A 27116-nucleotide genomic window follows, 5' to 3' on the forward strand; every position below is an offset into this window, starting at 1 on the left:
GAACACTTCTCACCATTGTGGGATCCGTACCAGATAGGGTTGATAGAAGAGATAGAGAAAATCCAACGGAGAGCAGCGCACTTCGTTACAGGATCATTTAGTAATCGCGAAAGCATTGTGGAGATGATAGATAAACTCCAGTGCAAGACTCTGCAAGAGAGACGCTCAGTAGCTCGGTACGGGCTTTTGTTGAAATTTCGAGAACATACCTTCACCGAGGAGTCAAGCAGCATATTGCTCCCTCCTATGTATATCTCGCGAAGAGACGATGAAGATAAAATCAGAGAGATTAGAGCCCACACAGAGGCATACCGACAATCTTTCTTTCCACGAACAATACGAGACTGGAATAGAAGGGAGAAGCGATAGAGGTACTCAACGTACCCTCCGCCACACACCGTCAGGTGGCTTGCGGAGTATGGATGTAGATGTAAATGTAGATGATAGGACATCTGTTAACACATAAAGGAATGACTTCCATGGTACAAGAGGGACCTATAGAGGCCAAAAACTGTAGAGGAAGACAGGGGTTGGAGTACATCCAGCAAATAATTGAGGAAGTAAGTTGCAAGTTCTACTCTGTGATGAAGAGATTGGCACAGAAGAGGAATTCGTGGCGAGCCGCATCAAACCAGTCAGCAGACTACTGATGGCTCAAAAAAGAGAAAAAGAAAAGAAAAGAAAAACTGATCCCCGCCTTCCATGTTACAGAAGCGAACGGTCAGTGGGAAGAAAGGTAGTTGATAAATCAGTCAATTAGCTCTAATTTCCCGCAGTTTCTCGTTGTGGTTGTTTCGCGAGACATATGTGGGAGGACGCAATATATCGGCCGCCTCTTCGAGGAACATAATCTCTTGGAAATTCAATCGTGATGCAAAACGCATCTCTTGTGGCGTCTACTGCTGGAGTTGCCGTGCATCTCCTTAACGCTCTCACGCCAATTAAACGATCCCGATACGAAACACGCGACTCTTCTGTGGAACTTGTCCCTCTCTTCTATTATGCCAAACTGGCAAGGGTTCCAGGCTGATGAGCAATACTCCATAATTGGTCAAACAATACTTTCATAAGCCACTTCTTTTGTGGATCAATTACAGTTTCTTAAGATTCTTATTACGAATCTCAATCGGGCTTCTACTTTTCCTACTTTTCGTTTTATGTGGTCATTCCTCTTTTGTGGTCGCTCCTGTATGCATCTTTTCTGCAAAAAGAGCAAGTCATATTAATTAAGTCGGAAAACGTCACAAAACAAGTGAAGCATCGAAGAGTCTGTGGCTACAACAGTGTTCCACAAAACTCTGCAGGTTTTTATTTGTCACCACCATAAAGGGCTTCCAGGGAATGAATCCTCCATGGTTTGAAACACAAACGACACCACGAAACATGACTGACAGACACATTAGGATCGGCGGTAGTATTGCTATGAAGATTCTTGTCACTTTGTTTACGTAGTAAGTTCTGATCCACTTTGTTTACATCATGTGATCCGGGTCATTAACTTGACTTCATGAGCCACATCCAGCTATCTATGATTTCATGGAGCCCTGCCCATTTGTCCCTCCCCTCCCCCTCTCTTCCCCTTTTCCAGCCAGTCTCAGCGTAGTATTAAAATGAGGCAGTATTTTAAAGTACTTTACAGAGTGTTCATAATCACCCGAAAGCTCTGAATTGTTTGCTCCATTTCAATCATAATTATATAAAACAGCACTTGTGTTCGTACAAAGCACTTACAAAATGCTCAGGAGTATCCGAGCAATCTTTTTTGCATGATATTCTACTAAAACTTACGTATAAGGTCTAAATTCCAGTATTTCAATGTGTTTTACACAGTGCACAAAATGATTCAAATGCTCTTTTTTGTGCCATTCAAATGTATTTATCCAAAAAAATTACGTAAAGCAGCACTTGCATACATGCGAAGTTCAAGTGGAGCCGTAAATTAATAATTTTCCACATGTAATTTGTTTGCCGGATGTCACAAGTTAGACGAGCACGAATGAGCAAGACTGGACTCATTGACTAAACATTTTGCTGAACTCTTGTCTTGCTATCATCCATTCAGCGTAAGATGACACACATCGACAACAAAACTGAAACTCCACTTGTTGATGGGAGTGAACATTGTTTCCAAGACTAGCAATTAAGGGAAGATCAAAAGTGGCTGAACTTACTTTTTTAGAAGCTCAGTAATACGCTACTTCCAGTTCAACACCCAAAAATTCAGAGCATTCTACCCTATTTACTGAATCCTGTCAGTGTGCTACATCAGTTGTTGGTATGACTCTATTTGTTGTACAGAAGTGAATGCAGTGTGTTTTATTAAAATTTAGGGATAGTCCGTTTGTGGATAACCACTTATAGCTCTGCGTAAAACGTCATTAACTACTGTTGCGTTCTCCTAATGGGATTTATTGTAATACTAGTATTATCATTAGCAAGAAGTACCAATTCTAGTTGTTGAATGTTAAGTGGGAGGTCGTTCACATCTATAAGGAATTGGAGTGGACCAAAACTGAACGCCGTGAAACTCTATGTCATTTCTCGCCAGTCACTTTTCTACCTTTCTACAAAGATTTTGTTCACAGAATATTAACAGAACACACAAAACTGGAACGAAGCATTTTATGAAAGAAGAATGCATATTGTCTAGTTCAATTATCAGACAAAAGAAACGTATGGAAAAACAGATTCCGATCCACAATAATCGAAATTGTGATTTCGACCACACTTCTCACAGTGGCTCAGAACAGACGTGAAAACCTTGCATCGGTATCGTTGCCAAGCGACGGATTGTAGCAAATATTACCTTGCCTTTTACTGCTCGTACACGGAGAATTGCAGATCGCAATGAAGACGAGCCATTGCAGCTGCGACTGGAGATGATACACCACAGATATCGATCCATGGCTACAGTCTGCTCGCGACATCACGGTCGTGAACAACATGAGAAATTGGAATTTGCGTATTTGACAGGCAACTTTCAGTCTTCTTCTGCCTTCTTGCCAGACATTGTGCTACTTGAATGTACAAGCAGAAAAGTGTTAGTGGGTTTACAGTTACAACCGACGGAAGCAGAACAGTGGACTGGACTGCTCGCTCACCATCTCACACACACACACACACACACACACACAACCACACTCACTCACACACGGATGGACTTGCCAGACAGCTTGGAGCGACCTGTCCATCAGACCGTAGCGCCACACAAATGCACCCCCGAGTGCCTTAAATCCTTGAATACAATTAACTTTTTTGAGGCTCTAGGGAATTGTGAGCAACAGTAACAGAATCAAACTGAAAAATAACGCTAAGATAACCTTATTGAGATACTCAGACATCCTTGATGGGATAAAATAATTAAGACAATTCGACAGCTGTCGCAAACATCTAATATTCCCCTAAATTCCATACAATTATATCCAGAAAACTGAGCAGGACGATAATTGCCTTATCTATCAGTACTGCTTGTTTTTGCATTGTTTCAGAGGGCTGACCTAGCTATATGTGACTTGACCATAACGGAAGAAAGACAGTCTGCAGTCGACTTTACTATGCCATTTATGAATCTCGGTAAGTCATTACTATAATTTTCTGACAGATTATTCACAGTAAAATTTTTGAATATGCAATTCTCTACTGACATTGCACATGTTTTATTCATGGAGCAATGCGTTTCCATTTTAGTATTGTATTATTGTAAATAATGTTAGAAGTAATACTAATAACATTTCAAAAATGTAACAGACAATATCGGTAAATCTTGTCATGCCTATAGCATTCCTTGAAGTATAATACCCTTTGGACAGGTACACGAGACGACACTGCTAACTGCGGTTGAGTGAAGCTTCTGCAAGCTCCGGACTTTTAAGTGCAGCCATTATCTTACCCCAAACAATCCCTGCATCATGAAGCAGGGCGTAACTATGGACTATATGTGTTGTTGGAAGCTATGAGCAGTGGCGAAGCGAGAGCCCAGCTTTGTGGCTTTGCTGATGGCAAAAATGAGTGCCTGAATGTGGCGCTGCAACCCTGTAGTAGCAACGAAGGAAGGGTAAATAATGTATTCGAAACAGTGTTGCTGTTGAACGTCTGTTCCCAAAACGAATAGTGGTTTCTCCCTTGCGTCAGCGACTCTTGTATGGCTGGCTTTCCACACAGCTGCTAGTCCTTTTTCTGGAGCTATGATTACAGATACCTTTTTGAAACCAGTGTTATCGGATACTGCCTCCAGTTGCCCATAGAGCGGTTCCCTCAAAATTCCCTTGTTTAAGATAAAACTTTTGACAAGCATAATAATCTATGGCTCTCCAACTACTGTAATTTTGTATGAGGATGATTCTCTTGTCCTGGCAGTTGGAGGTTGAGAGGTCTAACAGAAGTAATTTGTTTCTTCCGGTAACTACAAACCTATTTTTTAAACAAATCCTCTTCTGTTTCCATTATCAAATTTGTATTGAAGTCAAAGAGTACCACGAACTCATCTAATTTGTACTTGCATTCATTGAAGGTAAAAGTAACTGTTGCCATAACTTCCACAATGTTCTGCACTGTTCTTTCGTGAATAAAGCACGAACTCACCGAGTATTGGACCAGAATTGTGATTGGATTCAGGACTTTCTATGACGCAGAAATAAATCCGTCATTCTTAATTAGATGAACTCAACAGTTTTATAGGTAACTTCAGTAGTAATACAATGGAGTATTACAGGCCATTACTGTTTACGATATATGTAAGTGACCAAGTGGATTGCCTCAGGAGTTCCACAAGTCTTTTTGCAGATGTTGTTCCCTACGGGAAGGTGGTAGCGCCAGAAGAGAGTAGCGAAATGTAGCCTAAGGAGCATCAGTGACTGGTGAAGGGACTGACAGTTGACCTTGAATGTTAAAGAAATGTAACGTAGTGCACGTAAATGGGTGAAGGGTTCCATCACTGTTGGATTACATTACAGGTGAAAGATCACTGGAAACCATAAGAACCGTAAATACCTAGGAGTAACCATCTGGAGCGACCTAAAATGGAATGATCACGTAAAGTTAACTACAGGAAAAGCAAATCCCAGGGTGAGCTTCATTGGAAGAATTTTAAGGAAATCTATTCTGTCTATGGAGGAAGTGGCTTGCAAAACACTTGCTCAACAAATTCTTGAGTATTATCTATCAGTCTGTGTCACTACAAGAGAGGCATTGTGCATCACAGAGAAGATAGGGGAAACCAGGGCTAGTTGTTATAAGTTTTCAATCATTTTTGTACAAAAAAGTTTTAGAGCTATTTTAATGTGAAATACCTTATAATGTAGCACCATTAGGTCTGACTCTGCATATATTTTTTCCTTATGCTGTGCTGTCAGCACTGACTCAATATTATTTCCTGTCATCCACATTGCAACAATTGATCTCACAAAGGGAAAAGTTGTTGCACATAGAGTATCCTATTAAGCATTGATCAAAAGTCTTATAGTTTTCTGTTATTTATTGCTATTTTGACCTTGCACGTAAAATGGGATGAATATTACAGAAAAGTCTTATTCACTATTTGTTTCTACTGGCATTGCGTTCTTTATGTAATTTCTCATGTTGCCTTCTCAAGAAAATTGCATAATAGTAAACTGTACATGATATGGAGCAGATTGTAACACAATAACAGCTAGCCCAACGAAATTGTAACAATGTGCCTTACGTATTTGCGTTTCATATTTGGGTCAGATAAGCATAAATTTTCGATTGTAGAGAAATTTTAAACATTTCATCACTCCCCTGATGGTCAGACTTTCAGATGATACAGCATTTGTAGTAATGCACAGAAAGGCTCTGTTGCCATTAAAGGAAAACTAAGAGAAGAAAAAATGGTAAAAGACAGAGAAACAACGTTTCCTCTCTGTAACATTGATAGCCTACCCTCCAGCCATTGGCAAGAGAACTGTACAATCTGTCCTACCATTTGCTTGAAGGACAGTGCATTGCTACCAGTGATTAATTTATAATTTTCATGAAACAATTTACGTCTTGTTGCAACAAGCCCCACTATGGCCTACTGTTGATATTCTGACATTACAAAGTCGAAGATGAGTGGGGCAACATATTGCTTCGTCTCACACGTGTCTCACTAAGTGACAACAGCAGAAAATCGGGTAAATTAAATCTCATGTAGAAGTTTACAGGCAATTATTCTTCTCCATGCAGAAGTTTAAGACAATCATTCTACCCATGCACCATTCATGAATTGAACAGAGGAAGAAGTAAGTGATAACGATAACAGAGATACCATTCATCATACATCGTCATGTGGCTTGCTGAGTGTAGATGTAGGTACGAATGTAGAATGTTTCCTGTCGATTATCGATAAACGTCCTTCACACAAGTTATTCAGGCCGCAGTACACCTTCCTTACATTATTACTGCCACATATATTTGGCGACTAAGCCAACAGAACACTGAGCGGGTGCGTATCATTGGTGAGACTCTCTCCAGCATTTTCTTCGCGTTGATATTCTAGGCTGAGTACTTCCTGTGAAAACTCTCTTGTATAACAAACTTAATTTTGTGATGTAACCTGAGAGCTGGAAAGATGGAAAATGCGTGACTTTCGTGGTTTTGAAGGACTGGATTGGCTCCGTTGCAGTTATTATGAACAGAATGTGAGTGGGTAATTGTGTGGAGAATACTGTAGAAACTGAAACTGATCGGAGCTCTCAGCCTAATACCAAGAGCAACAGTGACTGGATATGGTAACTTTGTCTTTTCTAAGAAACCAGAGAGCTGGAGGAAAGTAACGTGTTCCTAGAATCAGCGGAATTCCTGAGACTGTGCACTGGCCTGCATCGACAACAGTTATGCTCTCTCGCAAATGTCTCCAATTTGATGGTAGACGATGATCTTTCCCAGAACTCCTTCGAGTCTCTGTCTTCTATGATCTCCTTGCGTGGCAGATCCAGTATGCTGTAGCTCAGAGTCCACTTCCGTGTTCAGAGTCGCCTATTACTGACTTATTTAGCAAGGCACTACATACTGTTAAAAGCTCTCCAAGTCCTTCATAACTAGCTTACATATGAAACGATGAAGAGCACTGTGGGGCATCAATGTTTCTGGAGTGTTGCATACTAGACAAATGTGGTGAGCGGTAAACTACTTCACCATATCCTACACTCCTCCGTCCTTCAACCACCAATATCGGCAGGAAAATGTCGGTGAAGGAAAACTTTCTATTTCAATGATTTTAAACAAAACAACCAGATTCAAAACTGTGGAGATATGTGACAAGGTTGAAGCTACTTGATATATAACTTACTGAAAAGTAGAAACATAATTGCTAGACACATACCATTAATAATAGCAAACGCTAAAGGAAAATAAGGATAAATTTGGAAGGAGAACAAAGTTTAGGGCGAAGTAGAAAAAACTTTCAGTTTTCCGGAACATTGTAAATTTGTCATAGATGGCAAAGGGATGGAAGACCAGTTGAACAGAATTAATAGTGTCATTATTGTATGATTACACGGTTGCAGAACTATCACTGGAAGCAGTAACTTCCATAAAATGTCTAGGAGTATGCGTATGGAGTGATTTAAAGTGGGACGACCGCACAAAATTAATGGCAGGTAAGGAAAATGCTAGAGTGAGATTTATTGGGAGAACCCTCAGGGAATGTAGTCTGTCAACAAATGAAGGAGCTCAAAAATTCTTGTGCGACCAATACTTGAATATTGCTCGTGTATCTGGGATCCGCGCCAGATAGGAATGCTAGAGGAAATAGGGAAGATCCAAGATGAGCACGTTTCGTTACAGATTCATTTAGTAAGCACGAAAGGGTCATAGAGATTCTCAGCCAACTCCATTGGCAAGCGTTGCAAGAGAAGCTTTCTGCATCATTGCGTGCATACATTCATAGAAGAGTCAACCAATATACTGTTTCCTTCTACGTATATCTAGCGAAAAGACGATAAAGATAAAATTAGAGGGACTCGAGCCCACATGGAACCTTACCAGCAATCATTCTTCCCATAAACCATTTGTGGCTGAAATAGGCAAAGAGTGAAGTGACACTTGTGCGCTAAGTACCCTCTGCCACAAATCATAAGCTGTCTTGCGGAGTATAGATATAGATGTAGATGAAAGGCGTTACAAGACGAACACTAACAAGAGTTAAACAAGGATAATGGAATGTAACAGAATTGGATCAAGTGATGCTGGGAGAGATATATTAGTAAATGAGAGACTAAAGGTAATAGGTAATTTTTGCATCTACATCTACATCTACATCTATACTCCGCGAGCCACCTTACGGTGTGTGGCGGAGGGTACTTATTGTACCACTATCTGATCCTCGCTTCCCTGTTCCATTCACGAATTGTGCGTGGGAAGAACGACTGCTTGTAAGTCTCCGTATTTGCTCTAATTTCTCGGATCTTTTCGTTGTGATCATTACGCGAGATATATGTGGGCGGTAGTAATATGTTGCCCATCTCTTCCCGGAATGTGCTCTCTCGTAATTTCGATAATAAACCTCTCCGTATTGCGTAACGCCTTTCTTTAAGTGTCCGCCTCTGGAGCTTGTTCAGCATCTCCGTAACGCTCTCGCGCTGACTAAATGTCCCCATGACGAATCGCGCTGCTTTTCGCTGGATCATGTCTATCTCTTCTATTAATCCAACCTGGTAAGGGTCCCATACTGATGAGCAATACTCAAGAATCGGACGAACAAGCGTTTTGTAAGCTACTTCTTTCGTCGATGAGTCACATTTTCTTAGAATTCTTCCTATGAATCTCAACCTGGCGCCTGCTTTTCCCACTATTTGTTTTATGTGATCATTCCACTTCAGATCGCTCCGGATAGTAACTCCTAAGTATTTTACGGTCGTTACCGCTTCCAATGATTTACCACCTATGGCATAATCGTACTGGAATGGATTTCTGCCCCTATGTATGCGCATTATATTACATTTATCTACGTTTAGGGAAAGCTGCCAGCTGTCGCACCATGCATTAATCCTCTGCAGGTCTTCCTGGAGTACGTACGAGTCTTCTGAGGTTGCTACTTTCTTGTAGACAACCGTGTCATCTGCAAATAGCCTCACGGAGCTACCGATGTTGTCAACTAAGTCATTTATGTATATTGTAAACAATAAAGGTCCTATCACGCTTCCTTGCGGTACTCCAGAAATTACCTCTACATCTGCAGATTTTGAACCGTTAAGAATGACATGTTGTGTTCTTTCTTCTAGGAAATCCTGAATCCAATCACAAACCTGGTCCGATATTCCGTAAGCTCGTATTTTTTTCACTAAACGTAAGTTTGGGCAGCAAAATAACGACGGCCGAAGTAGAGAAGTTGTGAAATCCAGACAGGAAACAGCAATACCAGTGTTTCTGGAAAAAAGAAATTTGTTAATGTCTAATATAATTTTACATGTTAGAAAGTATTTTCTGGAGGTATTTATCTGGAGTGCGCATTACAGGGAAAAATAGAAGCTTTTGAAATGTGGTGTTAAGGATAATGCTGTTGATTAGGTGAGTCATCGAATAACTAATGAAGAGATACCTAATCAAAATGAGGAGATAAAAAATAACACTGCTTGACTAACAGAATCGATTGGCTGATGGAACACATTCTCGGCATCAAGCTTGATAATAGAGGGATGTGTGGGCGGTAAAAATTGTACAGATGGAGAGGCCTGCACGAGACAAATTAATGTCGTGAGTTACATCAATATTGAAACTGAAGACCACAACAACAACAACGACAACACAATCTAATTTAAATAATGTGAGATTATATCTTTAGCTGTAAACTATAAAATACAGGCTCCATTTATAAAAGAAGTGAGAAGCAAAACCGGAAATTACGTTTATATTTTTATTTATGAACTGTAATAAATTCACAAACACATTTAGGGTCTCAGATGATCAACAAACTTACACTAAACTGAGACGAACAAACAATCACTAGTTGTCAAAAGTGTATATAGTACTTTGGTTCTTTCTTGTATATTACACATTCCATCATAAAATACAAGTCGCTGCATGGACAATTTGTTAGCATCATGACCGAAAAACTTTGTGCAAATCGACATGCATAGGTTGGAAGCTCTTGCTGAGGTTCTCTCTGCCACTGCAAATAAAATTTGGGGTTTTAAACTCTACCTTACACAAAACACATATTTGTGTTTCATTTACCCAAAAATGTTTAGACAAAAGTGTGTCATCTTCAGTGGGTCTCCATTTGATGCTGTAAAATATCAAGCAAAGTTCATGGCTGTTTTTTCATTTTTGAGCCAGATTGTTTTTTTTTGCCTTTTTATATTTGACAGTACGTCACCTGCAAAGTAGTTGTGAAGAAATTTGCTTATTTTTAAGCACTTTTTCCTGAGTATGGTTATATATGTCGCTATACTTACATTTTTCGTCCAGTTGTGCATTTATGGTGGGTTTACATTTTCTGTTGCTATTGAATACACTGCTTTCCATATTTTTTATATTTAATTGTAACCAGCCTTCACAAATTTAAAAAAAAAATTGGATATAAGCAAAATATTTATGTCGCCATACTCATAAAGTGGTCCTGTGTTATTTTTAACACTCAGTTCTTCATTGGTTTGTTTATGTTTAGTACGGCATTAATTTTGAATGTTTGGTGAAAAATATTGTATTGTGGGAGAACTTGATAACTACTAATTAAATTAATCAGTGATCCCAAAATGAGGAACCACCGAACATTGGGAAACTTCTGAAAACCGTGAAAGAACCATCACCAAACTAAATACTCCACAAAAGATATGCAAACACAGCTGTCCAATTAGACCAACAATTAATCTCAAGTTGCACCGTCCTAACACCTAGCTAGACACACATACATTACTACAAAAACTGCACAGTTTCACGATTAGTGAACCAAAGAACTCCAGAATGAGATTTTCACTCTGCAGCGGAGTGTGCGCTGATATGAAACTTCCTGGCAGATTAAAACTGTGTGCCCGACCGAGACTCGAACTCGGGACCTTTGCCTTTCGCGGGCAAGTGCTCTACCATCTGAGCTACCGAAGCACGACTCACGTCCGGTCCTCACACCTTTACTTCTGCCAGTATCTCGTCTCCTACCTTCCAAACTTTGCAGAAGCTCTGCTGCGTACCTTGCAGAACTAGCACTCCTGAAAGAAAGGATACTGCCGAGACATGGCTTAGCCACAGCCTGGGAGATGTTTCCAGAATGAGATTTTCACTATGTAGCGGAGTGTGGGCTGATATGAAACTTCCTGGCAGATTAAAACTGTGCGCCCGAACGAGGCGTGAGGACCGGGCGTGAGTCGTGCTTCGGTAGCTCAGATGGTTGTTCGCAGCTCGTGGTCGTGCGGTAGTGTTGTCGCTTTCCACGCCCCGGGTTCGATTCCCGGCGGGGTCAGGGATTTTCTCTGCCTCGTGATGACTGGGTGTCGTGTGATGTCCTTAGGTTAGTTAGGTTTAAGTAGTTCTAAGTTCTAGGGGACTGATGACCATAGATGTTAAGTCCCATAGTGCTCAGAGCCATTTGAACCATTTTTTGCCGGCATGGTAGCCCAGCGTGTTCGGTCAGAGGGTTAGCTCCCTCTGTAATAAAAAAACTGAGTTAATCGATCAACAACAAACTTAAACGGATGTCTTACGTCGTCCGCCCCGAGCAGATGCAACGAACAAAATCGAACAAAATGAGATTAAAAAAAAAAAAAAAAGAGATTGTAGAGCACTTGCCCGCGAAAGGCAAAGGTCCTGAGTTCGGGTCTCGGTCAGGCACACAGTTTTAATGTGCCAGGAAATTTCATATCAGTGCACACTCCGCTGCAGAGTGAAAATCTCATTCAGGAAACATCCCCCAGGCTGTGGCTAAGCCATGTCTCCGCAGTATCCTTTCTTTCAGGAGTGCTCGTTCTGCAAGGTTCGCAGGAGAGCTTCTGTAAAGTTTGGAAGGTAGGAGACGAGATACTGACAGAAGTAAAGCTGTGAGGACCCGGCGTGAGTCCTGCTTCGGTAGCTGAGAAGGTGGAGCACTCGCCCGCGAAAGGCAAAGGTCCCGAGTTCGAGTCTCGGTCGGGCACACAGTTTTAATCTGCCAGGAAGTTTCATACCAAAGAACTGACAGAAAAGGTAAACGTCGTAAATATACCACCAACAGCAAACTTCATATCTTTGGACATCACATCCATGTACACAAATGTCCAGAGGGAGAAACAATCAGCACTATTAAAGAACATTGGAGAAACAGGGGAACACAATAAATGGACACACAAATGGAGTTGGAGCCTTTCTAAATATTATAGCAGAACAGAACTACTGAACTTTCAACAAAGACTTCTATTTACAAAAAGAAGGCCTAACAGTGGCCTCACACACTAGTGGTCGACTTGGAGACATATTTCTGAACTACTTTGGAAACTTAATATTCAGTAAAATCATACATGCAAAATAACAAAAGATTATATATTGATACCTTCATGAGGACAACGTCATTTATTTGGTAGATGAAAAAGACACCCAGATAAAACAACTACACTGCAACATAAACACAGTACACCCTAGAATAAAATCCACCATTGAGACAGAAGTAGATATGGAACTTAATTTGCAAGAAGTCACCATACATAGAATCAACAAAAAACATAACTGTGGAATATTCAGTAATCGTACAGTCACAGGTACAATAATTCACAACCAATCCAGTCACCCAATGACACACAAACACTGAAGTTTCAGATGGAAGTTCACAGACTTAATTCCACTGGCCAAACTCATCTATACGCAGGAACTAAAGACAACATATGAGATAGCCAGAGAGAATACGTATAACACACAAATAATGCACAAAATGCGCAATAAAATAACAGGGCAAATTAAGAAAGAACAAACCAAACATAAGTTTCCAAAATGAAATTTTACACTCTGCAACCGCCGCGTGGGATTAGCCGAGCGGTCTCAGGCGCTGCAGTCATGGACTGTGCGGCTGGTCCCGGCGGAGGTTCGAGTCCTCCCTCGGGCATGAGTGTGTATGTTTGTCCTTAGGATAATTTAGGTTAAGTAGTGTGTAAGCTTAGGGACTGATGACCTTAGCAGTTATATCCCATAATATTAAAAAAAAAAAGAACTCTGCAGCTGAGTGCACACTGATATGAAGCTTTCTGGCAGATTAAAACTGTGTTCTGGATCGAGACTTGAACTTGGGATCTCGCCTTTCGCTGGCACAACCCTACTGAGTTCTTTTTTTAATACAAATTATCATTGTTTCATTAATAATTTTTTTAATTTTTTTTATTTTTATTTATTTTTATTGGGGTCACAGTCAGCTACAGGTTCTCGGGTTCAATTCCCGGCGGGGTAAGGGTTTTTCTCTGCCTCGTGGTGACTGGGTGTTGTGTGACGTCCTTAGGTTAGTTAGGTTTAAGTAGTTCTAAGTTCTAGGGGACTGATGACCATAGATGTTAAGTCCCATAGTGCTCAGAGCCATTTGAACCATTTTTTTTTTCAGCTACAGGATGGAGGCGGCTGGTACAAGGTGGGCAGAGGTCTAATCCCGAGACCTGACCACGATTCCTCCCCTCCCCCCTCCCCTAACGCTGTGCTGTACCCTCACACTGCTAATCTTCATTTTACGTATTTATTTGTTTTTCTGCACATACATACAGTGAAAAAAAAAAAAACCAAATTGAAAGTAGTCCACCGGTATGGAATCCTGGAAACCCCGCAAGGTGTGAACGATGACAGGCGGGCCTAGTACAAGGTGAAGGCGTGTCATGTATCTTCCCGAATCGGGCGGCTGCCTTCCACGCCGGTAACACTCCAGCTTAGTGAGGGCGTGGTTAAAACGATGTTATGACAATTGGCAAAATATGCGCGATAACGGGAACAGAGTGCAACCTCTGTATGTGTAGTCCGCAAGTACTGCCAGAAATCAAGGCGCAAGTGATGAGCATCTCCATATAGATATGGCAAGGTCTCTAGCCCTTTATCCAGAGAACTTGTAAGTAGGCTGTTTATGTTTTCTTATTGGCAACGTTACGTAGCGCTCTATATGAAAATCACTGGCTGTGCTGCGTGCAGTCTGTGGCTAGTTTGCATTGTTGTCTGCCATTGTAGTGTTGGGCAGCGGCAGCTGGATGTGAACAGCGCGTAGCGTTGCGCAGTTGGAGGTGAGCCGCCAGCAGTGGTGGATGTGGGGAGAGAGATGGCGGAGTTTTGAGATCTGTAATACTGAATGGCATGAACTGCTATATATATTATGATTATTAAGGTAAATACATTGTTTGTTCTCTACTAAAATCTTTCATTTGCTAACTATGCCTATCAGTAGTTAGTGCCTTCCGTAGTTTGAATCTTTTATTTAGCTGGCAGTAGTGGCGCTCGCTGTATTGCAGTAGTTCGAGTAATGAAGATTTTTGTGAGGTAAGTGATTTGTGAAAGGTATAGGTTAATGTTAGTAAGGGCCATTCTTTTGTAGGGATTTTTGAAAGTCAGATTGCGTTGCGCTAAAAATATTGTGTGTCAGTTTAAGCACAGTCTTGTATAAATTTTTCTAAGGGGACGTTTCAAACTGACCGAGACTTTGTGACAGGAAAATATTCTACCGCTGGGTGAAGAAAGGACTCTGCGTCAATAACATGCAGCAGCACGCGTAGAAAACAAGCGGCCCTTTGTCGCCCCAACAACCAGACATTCGCAGTGGATAGACAGTTGAATCGGTGATGATCATCGTCGACTCTATGACGGTGCAGAGGGGAGAGTTCGCCAGTCCTATGGCATGGAGCTGCTGATTGGTTGGGTGCTTCCCAAAGGTTAAGTGATACCAAGTCGATTGGATACGTGTCGGAAAGAAACTGTGATGAATGTTCTGCCAAGTCACAGTCCACCGTAACAATGGGAACGTGCTTTCTACCACCTTACAGGCTACGCTATGCAGGAGAAGGAAGGCCGGCGCGTTCGTGAGAGTTCGGCGCGAGCATAACTCAGTTCCATAGTGAACGCCACGATATGTGCAAACGCGGGCATGATACTACCGACCGGGAAGGGCGGGGAGAGGGACACCGGCATAAGGACGGCAAGTAAAGGTGTGTAATGGAAGTCTCAACACCGCGCCACTGTTTGTACATAGTGGCCGTGTAAAGTGGAGCCGTACGACGGCGTACGTTTCGTAAGACCAAGCCCTCCTGCACGCGGGGGTAAGCAAGCGTTTCACAGTGTACTTTGTAGATGGACCATCAGTCAGAAGATATCCGAATGTCACTTAAATACAACATCCTATCATAATCGGCATCGATAAAATCTGCGCAATATGAACCATTCTGGACGCCACATACGCATTCAGGTAGGCAACTCACTGCAAGGGATCGAGGCGACGTAGCGAGTCGTGGCTGATCGTCGTACGGGTAGTTCTTAAAGCTTGAAGAAAGTTGATGGCCACTGTTCGGCGTGTTGACGACGTAAGGATGATCCCAAGATAGCGGAGACGTTGGACACGGGGCAGGGGCGCCAGGTCGTCCGGACGTAGATGGCGACCAATAGACACCGCCATGGATTTGCGCACATTTATCACACTTCCAGCTGCCCTCCTGGTCCGAGCACAGGGCTCACAACCCGAACCACACGCCACTGTTAAGCACTAATGAAGGAGGGGCTCACAACCCGAACCACACGCCACTGTTAAGCACTAATGAAGGACTGGGTCCCTTACTTCGATTGCACATAATTCATTAAGGTCAATCCAACACATTTATTTCAAATAACGTAAATGAAGTTACATTTGAATCTGTCTGACATTAAACAGGAATTAAAAAAAACAATTTCAATATCAGCTGATTTAGTGCGTGAAGCGCGAGTTAAGCCAATAACCAGATAAACTAAACAATTCTCCGTAATTGAAAAGAAAGAGAAAAACAAAATTGAATCAATACACCCCACTGACAAATATCCAAAAAAACTTACAATGCTACTCAAAAGAATACACTGGAGTGGGGAGCAGTCATTCACCCGACAGAACACTTAAAAATGAGTTCAATAACACAGCTGCGTGCCCCAGAAAACTGCAAGACATTAAATACACTTCATTTGCAGAATAACAAATACTCATTAACGTTACACCACTCCTGCAGAAAGAACAATTTTTTTAAAACATGTTTAAATTACAGCATTAAGGAATTCCAAAAGATGTCCAATCGAACCCCCCCCCCCCCCCTTTCAGTTTTTCAGTTGAGGCACAAATCTTTCCCCTTTCCAGGCGGAGGCTGAGCCAGAAACACAGAATGCCACAAAAACACAGTTTTGCTGTGAAATCTTACAGGACACCCGGAAGCAGTTACAGATAAGGGGGCGGCACCCACAAATAAAACAGGCTAAGAGTCAGGCTGTGAGCACATCCTACGAGAACTTGTTAACAATATGCTCACCACAAACTGTAGACATTCCGGTCGAACATCCGCTTGCGGTGGCTTCCAGAAGAACGAAGCAACTAACAGGCGCACGCCGTGCTTCTCACAGCTCAATTTGTACAAACACCTAGGCCAACACCAAATCCGGACTCCTCTCTCACTGCGAGGCTTGTCGCAGTTTATACGAAATGCCTTCCAAGCAACCAGTAACCGCCGCAGGAGTTTCACGATTAGCAGACAGCCCCAGCGTAACAGACATCACACATGTCCTTACGCCCGAGCCACAACTCCGCCAGTTTCACCGGCCGCCCCAAACCGACTGCCTCTCGCCGTCCCGCGCGCCCCAGCTGAAAACGCAAAGATGCTCATGCCCGGGGACGCGCCAAAGATAGCAAGCCGATCGCTGGTGATCGACCAGCGATCTGGGTTACCTACCATGAGCCGTAATAATGTCGAGGATCTGTGCGACCTCCTCCCGAGATCGAACCAACAGCACTACGTCATCTGCGTACAAGTGACATAGGAGAGTGTAGGTATGTAAGGAGAGTCCAGACAACTGCGCCGTCAGCAGATCTATGAGCGGCTCCAGCGCCATTGCTTAAAGGTTGCATGGGTAGGGGGCAGCCTTGCGGACCGGCCGTTGGATATGTATCAGACCCGTCACACGTCCATTGTTCTGGACCAACGACCGGGCGCCCCTAAAGAGCTGCCGAAGGACACTGCTAAATCAGGCAGGGAAGCCCATCTGCTCTAAGGCAGAATATAAAAATATATGATGTACTCTGTCAAACGCGCCGTCAATATCTACGACTACGATCGCCGCGCGAAGTCTGCGCGCCTCCGCCAGGCAATCACGCCACGACAGTCTTCAGTGGCTGTCGGGGCATTAATTGTGTGGCCTGGCGTTGTTTTTTCGGTGGGAGGGCACATGGCAAGAGGGGTCTGCAGCGCGCCGCCAATAACCGCATAAAAATCTTGTAGTCGGTATTTCATAAGGTGATAGGACGGCAGTAGGCCTAATAATTGCAGGTGGTCGTTTATGAACGGGAACAATAATGCCCTCGACAAAAGCTTGCGGAATTACAGATTCATTATACATATTCGCCCATCGTGTAAGCATGAGATAACAAAACGTATGATAAAATCCGGTAGGCTGTCCATCGATGCCTGATGACTTGCACAACGCATCCTTGAAGATAGCGGCAGTGACGTATACGGAGGTGAAAGATTCCAAAACGTAACCTCCTCCTCAAGCGTGAGGGCTAGTAGAACGTCTACTGCGATAGAGTCGAAGTCCAGGACGGCCCCATCAGCGGCCGGGTAGACTTGGCAATAACGTTAGATAAAGCTATGTCCGCTTGGTGGATGACGCGCTGCGTACGGTGATCAAAGAGCTCGATGACTAAGTTCCGTCTGCGTTGTCTGCGATCGTGCACAATATGATGCATGCTGGGATTACCAGGTCTGTGGGCACGCAGCGTAGTCCCCTGTAGTTTCCGGCGAGTAACCGCTAGTGGCTTAGCCTTAATCGTGCTGCGTTCAGTTTGCAGGTAAGGTGGCTTGCCATCAAGGTCGCTGAAGAAGCTAAAAGAGAGATCTATAGTGTGCCTATGCCAAGTGGTCACCTCGCCGCTGCAAGTGACGAACGTGCGTCGGATCATCGGTTTGGCACATTCCAGCCACCAGTCCACCACAGATACATAGGATCGGAGACGCCGTTCCCACCATGTCCACGTCTCTGTGATACGTTGGCAACAATCAAGATCCTGCAGCTGCTGAGTGTTGAGTTTCCATGGTGCCAGACTGCCCGAAACCTACTGGCGGGGAAGGAGCAGTGTACATGTGTACACGCAATGGCCAGACAACACTTAAGGTCAGTTCTCTGCATCGAACACCGCTTCAACCAGCCAACGGGGTACATAAATGCAGTCTTACTGATTTGCCGAATGGTTAGTGTAAAACGCAAATTCCGGGTCGTCTGCGCGTCGTACCTCTCAGGTATCGTGCAGGACTGGACTGCGAACTATGAGACGCAGTTCCTGGCACGTTATAAAATTCGGGTATTCTTCTTTCTGGCCGAGTGTGCAGTTAATGCCCACCCCCCACCCCGACCCCAGAGGAAAGATGTTCATGTCAACCTAAGAACAGTAGGGAAATCTCCTCCGTATTAAATCGTACCTTTTCATGCCGACATCCGGTACCAGAAGGCGCACAGACTTTAATGACAAGCATAGAGTGAATCTTATACGCCATACCCCTGGCATATGGGAGATATATGGGGTCGTCAATTGGGATGCCTTCACTTACATACACCGCCACTCCGTGTCCAATGTGACTGTCGTGAGAGGCTACCCGCTGTAGCGCTGCTAAATGCACCTCCTGTAACAGTGCAGTGTCTAGTTCTGAAGCCCATATGACTTCTTTCAAGAGATGTATCTTGGCGGACAAGCGGACGCCGTTTACATTCAGTGTCGTGCTACGGTATTTGTGGAGCTGCGCCACACTGGGGGATGGGGCGGCTACAGGTCGTTGCTGCGAGGAGAGGGGGCACAGGGTGGCAGGCGCTGGAAGCGTACTCGCACGGCGCAAAAGTTGGCACCAGCAGGTCGCCACCCCTAACGGCGGAGACTCCTGTACGGGATCTGCTGTTCCTTCAAATCACCGCTCTACGCCAGCGGTGACTTCGCCGACGTGGTATCCGCATGCTCAACGCCTGCCGACACCGTCACATCGGCTGGTGTCGTTCCTTCTCCAATAGGGACAGAGGCAGGAACATTCCGTTCCGTCCATGCGGGAACCACTGACGGCCAACGTTCAACAGACGCTCTGACGAAGCCATAGTACACGGTCTCAGACGCTGAAACGTTGGGTTGCTCAACACTTAGTGTATCATCTGGACAGGGAGGAGAGTCTCGTTCCGAAGTCGCACAGGGCCCGCTTTTGCGTTGTTAAGGGGAGTATTGTTTAAGCAATTGTCCTTCCGTGTCCAAAGACAGGAAGGAGTCGCGCAGGTCACGCAGAAAGGCCGTCTTTCTAGACAACCGGAGAGTTGACAAGGAGTCACGTTCGACATCAGCGTCGGCCACAGGCAGCGCCGGAGAAAAATGTTCAAATGTGTGTGAAATCTTATGGGACTTAACTGCTGAGGTCATCAGTCCCTAAGTTACACACTACTTAACCTAAATTATCCTAAGGACAAACACACACACCCATGCCCGAGGGAGGACTCGAACCTCCGCCGGGACCAGCCGCACAGTCCATGACTGCAGCGGCCCAGACCGCTCGGCTAATCCCGCGCGGCGAGCCGGAACAACCACAGGAACTGAGGACATAGTTGGAGTCACATTAGCAGTCACCTCGTCCAAAACCGCATCGGGAAGGATCGGAATGCTACCCATCAGCTGTTCACGTGATTCCGAGAGCCGCCGGGTGGCCGGCGGCAACTTAAACGCCGTCGCGTATGTGACCGGAAGTATCGTAGACGACGAGAGAAGTACCATTCCAGTCGGTAGCTGCATTATCTGCCTCTGCAGATATTCATATCTGATGTGGCTTCTTTTCCACACCCAGAATAAGTACGCTACTATCCGTCGTACATGATTATGGCCCGACATCCTCTGTGGGTCAGATACTCAATTGTGAACAGGTTATGTGCGCACGTGAGCCCAGCGTTTTGCCTTATGGTTATGAACAGCGCCGTATGGCCGGAAAGCCGCCATGACGTCCTCAGCAAGTATCTCGAATGGCAGTTCGAACACGCGAATTGTACTAATGCCTAATCCAGCATGTTCGACTTTGATAATGCCGACGTTACCGTCAGCGTGACAGAAACGGAGTCTCTGTTTGGTCGCCTTTAAAACGCCCTTTCAAGCAGTGTCATTGATCATTTTAACGTAAACGGCGATCCTAAGAATGGAGAGGTAGATACCCTGAAGTTTCGATGGTGGGTTCTTCGCCTCCTCACGGACGAACCGTTCCACATCTAAGGCTTTCGGTAGTGCTTATTCCGGGTAAAAGTTGAAACGTAATGCCGATTTCCTGAACCTACTAGTTCCCTCTCAGGTTAAGTCGCATTGTAAACAAACACGAGGTCACACTCTGTAGGTGGAAGTACGGCACGTCCTCTCCCGACGGCTGCTAAAGACGGACAGGACCGACTGAGCAACCCAAGCATGATTCACGACCCGTCCTCACAGTTTTACTTCCGGAGGTACCTCGTCTCCTACCGTACTGCGAAAGGCAAAGATTCCGATTTCGAGCCTTGGTACGGCACTCAGTTTCAATCTGCCTGGAAGTTTCGTGTATAACTTAGTATCCACAACAGAGAGCAATGAACACCAACACATGACAAACGCAGAGAGCACAGGGAACCAGGAACACCTTACAAAGAACGCAGTGTGGTATGTACTAATGTGCAACAACAAAATCGCCCAGAGAGTGATGAACATTCTGAAGAAGTAAGGATTATAAATATCCTTCCTCACAATCAATACAACGCAGAAAAATCCAAATACTTAGAACATTTCTACAAACAAATTTTCCAAAGCTGCAGTTTATCATTACCCTGTAGTTTATCCCAATCTGTCTGCATAGGCCAAATATGCAGAAATATTAAAACTAGTTATTCCGAGCATATCAGAGTCTTAAAAATTGACAGTAAAAAACACCATCTAATCCACTAAAAGCACATTCCTAATAACATTGAGACAGATCTCGAGATCCTGAGCGAAAACGGTAGTTTTCATCAAAAACTGACAGCAGAGGGGATCTACCAATACAAAAAGGGGTGATACAAGGAAAGAAAGTCTTGAACGAATGTACGACATTGTGCAACAAAACACTGTTTGCAACTCTCAATGAATTGTACAAACAAATTTCCTCATATAAAACATAGTAGAATATCCAAAAACATTTCTGTCTCAGTCTTTCCCCCTCCCCTTCCCCTCCTTTTTCACACACACACACACACACACAAACACACACACACACACACACACACACACACACACACACAAAAACGATGAAAGATTGAGCGGCTGCAGTAAGATGGGGTTGCTCTATGAACATGGCGATATAAACATTTGGCTCAAATTCGCTTTTGTGTAAAAAGGTGTGAAATATAAAGTAGGCGTTGGAAGCAGTGAATACAATGGCAACAGAAAAAGAATGTCCACCTGAGACCCAAAAATCGTCAGCAAACGTTTGTACAGTGACATACATAACAACTATTCACGAAAAAATATAAGAAATAAGCAAATTTCTTTACGACTTCTTTGCAGACGACGTGCTCTGAAAACAATAAAGGCACAAAAACAAACCGACCTATAAAAATATATTTTTACAAGTAATACAAGGTGAGTCAGGAGGAAAGATACATGCATTGAGGGATGACAACATTAGTGATACTGGATAAAAAAATACATATGGGCAAATGCAATGGTTTCCGAGATAGATCACATGTAATATCACTTTTCTGTGATTTCTTGAATCACTTGAAACCCGCACCCTCCAGCGAAAACAAGTCACGGTATAAAATTACAATCAGTTTCCTACAAAAAAAGGACCGGTTCCTGTTTCTCTAGGACTTACAGTTTGCCCAAACACAGCGCGAGGATACTGAAAACCTAGCTCGACGCGCATGCGCTGCAGCTTAGGTTTTCTTTGTAGCCCAATTTGAAGTAGTTTCCCGACCTGATTGAACACAAGTGTCCTGTATGAAACTGTTCGTCCTAACTTCTTCTTCACTACCGTCGTACGTTGTGAATAATAAAGATGTTTAAATAACACAGAAAATAAGTAACAAAGTATTATTACATACGTTCTATGTCGGAAACCATTCGCAATAGGGCATATGTCCATGTGAAGTTTTTTTGCTCAGAAGCACTTATATTTTCACCCCTCAAACCCTGTACCTTTCCTCCTGACTCACCCTGTATAATGTCAGGTGTGCAATTGAAACAAATTAAACATAATGCACAGTTTTCAAGCCTAAAAAAGAAAAAAATAACAATGAGCTTTGTTTGATATTTTACGGTAAGAAATCGATACTCAATGAAAATGACACATGGGTGTCCAAACATGTCGGGTGGGTAAATAAAAAATAAATGCGTTGTGTTTTGCACACGGCAGATTTTAGAAAACCAAATACTATTTTAAGCAGAGATGAATTTTTTCTGGTATTCAGCTTGGAAAACTAATTTACATTTTTTATGATTCTTAAAGCCATATAATGTGTATAGGGTTTGGCTAGTTGCTGTCAGAAAGATTGAAGTAGTGTGCCTATGTGCATCATTCACGATCTATAAAATAAATAGAGGCTTCAAGAAATAATTACATCATGACAGTTTTTACCACAAAATTTGTTTCATGGACAATGCACAAGTTAATAGTAGTTATCATTTACTAAACTGCTCAATAACCCACTCTACAGGGTTTAAACCACGGCAACAAATAAATTTCCATCTCACAGTAAGATTTACAGCAATATGCCTATTCTATTAATGATAACCCCATGGTTACATACTTTTAAACAAATGGAATATTGACAGGCAGACTGTTACTCGAGTACACCAGTGTATTTCACTAGCAAGTGGTGGACGGCCAGTGTGATGGCTTTGTGTGTACAGTGGCTATTGTATGCGTAGTTGCGACGCGGCAGGACTGGACCAAGCGTTTAGCAGCTGTGACTCTATACTGGTTGTCTTCCCTTGGGCTTAAGTAACGGATGATCTTTCAGAACGCGGGGAATTATCTCACATCAAGTGTAACTCGAAAGTCTCCCATAGATGGAATACCTTGAATTCTCATATCTTCCATAGTATTCTGCAAAATTTCGTTCCTGGATGTGACCTTACTTTTGATTGCCACCTTGTTTTCTTTCTCTCATCACTGTGGTAGTTGCTGAATAGTGCTCTTCTTTTCAGCATTAAAAGAAAGACAATGGCCTTGCTAAAACGTATTCTGTGAAAGAACAACAGCGAGTGGAGAGCTTTTCTACTGCTAGAAAATTGTTCAGACAGGGAATCACTTTGGCTGTCATTGGCTGGCGAGTTTTTTCTTTATTCTGTCCTTGGGCTCGTCTTGTACACACAAATCAAAACGTCCACTTCATTTGATAACTATTAGGCGTTTGGCCGACTTTCCACCAATGGCGATGATTTTCTTCCGACCGACAATAGAATTACGGAGCCAGGTGTGATGCTCATGTTGCTGGAGGGGCCCAGTACCAGTCCTTCTTTATGATTATGGGTTAAATTAAACTAAGCTTAACTCCATCCGAACAGGCCTTGGAAGGCCCAGCGGTACCGACCGGCCGCCGTGTCATCCTCACACACAGGTGTCACTGGATGCGGATATGGAGGGGCATGTAGTCAGCACACCGCTTCCCCGGCCGTATGTCAGTTTACGAGAGCGGAGCCGCTACTTCTCAATCAAGTAGCTCCTCAGTTTGCCTCACAAGGGCTGAGTGCATCCCGCTTGCCAACAGCGCTCCGCAGACCAGATGGTCACCCATCCAAGTGCTAGCCCAGTACGACAGCGCTAAACTTCGGTCATCTCACGGGAACCGGTGTTATCACTGCGGCAAGGCTGTTGGCCGATTTTGGGTTAACGGCATCTAAGTAATAGCAGTCATTGTGCTGGAAGGAAGTTACTGTGGGTGAGATTTCTGAAGTAATGTAAAGGAACTTCACGTGCAAAATCTCGAATTTGTCCTTGACCTGCAAATTCCCCGGTCTGTAATCGATATGAACGTTTATTCTCGCGTACATTCTGTGAATCTTGTGACACGGATCATTCAGCAGCCGAGAGGTAAAGTTCAGAGTAAAAATGGTTCGAACAGATCCCTTGTCTCCAGCGAGCATCAAATTCTCGCATCAGTTTAAGAGCAGCACAGAGGACGTTATAGTCACATGATGGTCACGTCACTGTCGTTGTTAGATGTACGTCTTTTGTCATTAAGTTGGACTCGTCGCGAACAATAAATTTCGTGTTTTTTAGGTTCACTAGTCTATCCAACAGTCCAGTGTCACATCTTTATAGGAAAAAATAAAATATTTTACATCATTTTGAAACAACAATTTTGATCACACCCGGTAGCATGGGAATAAGAGTTGTGGTTAAAACACCAGTGGAACGATATGATGGCTGTCGAATATTTGTACTAAAAAGCTTCTGAATGTTAAGAAAAAAACACGACAGACGTTATTCACCTCGTAAATTTGGAAAATGTTTAGTGATGAAACATCAGCGTTCATTGACACAGGTGCGAAGTCTATAAGGCCACAAACCCTTTACTACACTGTGGAAGGAAAGTGTGGGAGTGGGAAATATATAAATTAGAACTACCCAATGGTTTTTCCCACTAAGGAACCACGATGTGGTTGGTCAATTACATTTCGGTTGATCCATTGAGAACACCTTGCGTAATTTATTTTCTTTACTACATAATTAATAATTAAATTTATATGAACTTCTTTACGCATTTGTATACAACGTGCAATATTGAAGCTGTCATTCATATTACAAAAATACAAAGTCAATAATATGGACATCGCATACGAATCAGACAGTATCTTTAAATGTGGTTGTAGTACTCGTGTTACAATTTGTATTAAGGCATGACTCATAGTCAACAAAACGGTCATAGAATTTCTTGGAAACTGAGTGGAAAATGAGATTTTCTGCAAAACATTGAAAATTAATTGTTGAACACTCAGCAAAAATACTCTTTTGATATTATTAGATCACTTAAAGATTTATTTGACCTAATATTCTTGAGCATTTATTGTTTGTATATAGTAATACTAATTTACTGTTTTTTCTTCAGTTGTATGCATAATATTTAAAGAGACTTGTTATTCCACATGGGAGTGTCTGCACAAATGATAATGAATCGCTGTTTACCTTCGTTCAACAATTTCTGCATCGGCACACTTTAATGCATTATACCAGTATTATAACAACAGCTCAATCAAAAGTTTGTGTCTTGAGGACACTTATTCTGTCACTAAACACTCTGAAAATCACGAAGCAAATCAGTGTAAAGGATACTGAGCTAATACGGACAGGGGGTTCAACAACAGTCATTGTTGAACACATTCAGTGACACAGTGTATTTGTCATTTGTGTTTTGATATTTGGATGAGAATACTTGTAAAAATCCAACAATTTTAGCAGAGTGTTGAATACTCGTTGATAGACAATTTCCCAAACTTGCACTGATTCACAGTCTACGGCATAACGTAAAATGATACAAGTCCAAAATGTGTGTTAACAAATACTGGGATTTCTACGATAACAGTCTATGAGACTTACACAGTAATAGCTACTGCATAGCATACATCATTCCCTTTGGTGTGCTTATGGTTCGCTCTAATAGAATTCTCTGCGCGGTAGCTGGTGGAGTAGCTATTTTGATAAAAGACAAATGGTCTCGGTTGGTAGTTACTCAACGCAGGTAACGTCCTTAATCTTGGCTAGCAGATAATGCTGCGTTCCGTACATTTACGTAGAGTGGTTAGTTTCGGCCGACGAGAAGTATGGGTCACTTTGTGCTTCTCGTGTTGGCGGCTGACCAACGGACGTATGCAGTACTTGCAATGAAGCACAGACGTCAGTTCATCATTTGGTGCGTGCAGCTTAAGTGATGTAACTGTTAAGTTTGTGTCACAATTATATTTTATTTGTTTTTGAGTATCGAAACTGGTGAACGTTGTAATGTTCAGCATCGGTAAGAGGTAATACGTTTTATCATACTGGTGGTAATATGTAAGTAGCCAGAATGAGATTTTCACTCTGCAGCGGAGTGTGCGCTGATATGAAACTTCCTGGCAGATTAAAACTGTGTGTCGGACCGAGACTCGAACTCCGGACCTTTGCTTTTCGTGGGCAAGTGGTCTACCAACTGAGCTTCCCAAGCACGAGTCACGTCCCGTCTTCACAGCTTTACTTCTGCCAGTACCTCGTCTCCTACCTCCCAAACTTAACAGAAGCTCTCCTGCGGACCTTGCAGAACTAGCACTCCTGAAAGAAAGGATATTACGGAGACATGGCTTAGCCACAGCCTGGGGGATGTTTCCAGAATGAGATTTGCACTCTGCAGCGGAGTGTGCACTGATATGAAACTTCCCGGCAGATTAAAACTGTGTGCCCGACCGAGACTCGAACTCGGGAACTTTGCCTTTCGCGGGCAAGTGCTCTACCATCTGAGCTACCGAAGCACGACTCACGCCCGGTCCTCACATCTTTACTTCTGCCAGTATCTCGTCTCCTACCTTCCAAACTTTACAGAAGCTCTCCTGCGTACCTTGCAGAACTAGCACTGTTGAAAGAAAGGATACTGCGGAGACATGGCTTAGCCACAGCCTGGGGGATGTTTCTAGAATGAGATTTTCACTCTGCAGCGGAGTGTGCGCTGATATGAAACTTCCTGGCAGATTAAAACTGTGTGCCCGACCGAGACTCGAACTCGGGACCTTTGCCTTTCGCGGGCAAGTGCTCTACCAAGTTTGTAAGTAGTCTGACGCAGGTTGAATGGTGTAATGAAATCCCACTCACTCAAGACAGTTTCTGTTTCCATAGTGTTTTAAAATGCAGCTTCATTCGGGTAGTATGCGCATTACCTGTGTCGGGTGGTGTGGGATAAACGAGTAAATTTTTGTTTGTTTTTGATTTTGTTTTTAAGATGTGATGCCGATTTCAAGAACAAACGTGCCGGTGACGGTCGAGGGGAGT

The 27116-nt window shown here is 43.1% G+C and overlaps 1 protein-coding gene across 1 annotated transcript in view; it reads left to right on the forward strand.

Moving 5' to 3' along the window:
* LOC126162131 (glutamate receptor ionotropic, kainate 2-like) overlaps nucleotides 1–27116 on the forward strand; it is a 224684-nt gene that overhangs the window by 137988 nt on the left and 59580 nt on the right. Inside the window, exon 11 of the mRNA XM_049918425.1 lies at nucleotides 3489–3573. Coding sequence (XP_049774382.1) covers nucleotides 3489–3573 — 85 coding nt within the window. The remainder of the gene's footprint in view (nucleotides 1–3488; nucleotides 3574–27116) is intronic.

This window comes from Schistocerca cancellata, chromosome 2 (genome assembly GCF_023864275.1).
Source record: "Schistocerca cancellata isolate TAMUIC-IGC-003103 chromosome 2, iqSchCanc2.1, whole genome shotgun sequence".
Lineage (NCBI taxonomy): Eukaryota > Metazoa > Arthropoda > Insecta > Orthoptera > Acrididae > Schistocerca > Schistocerca cancellata.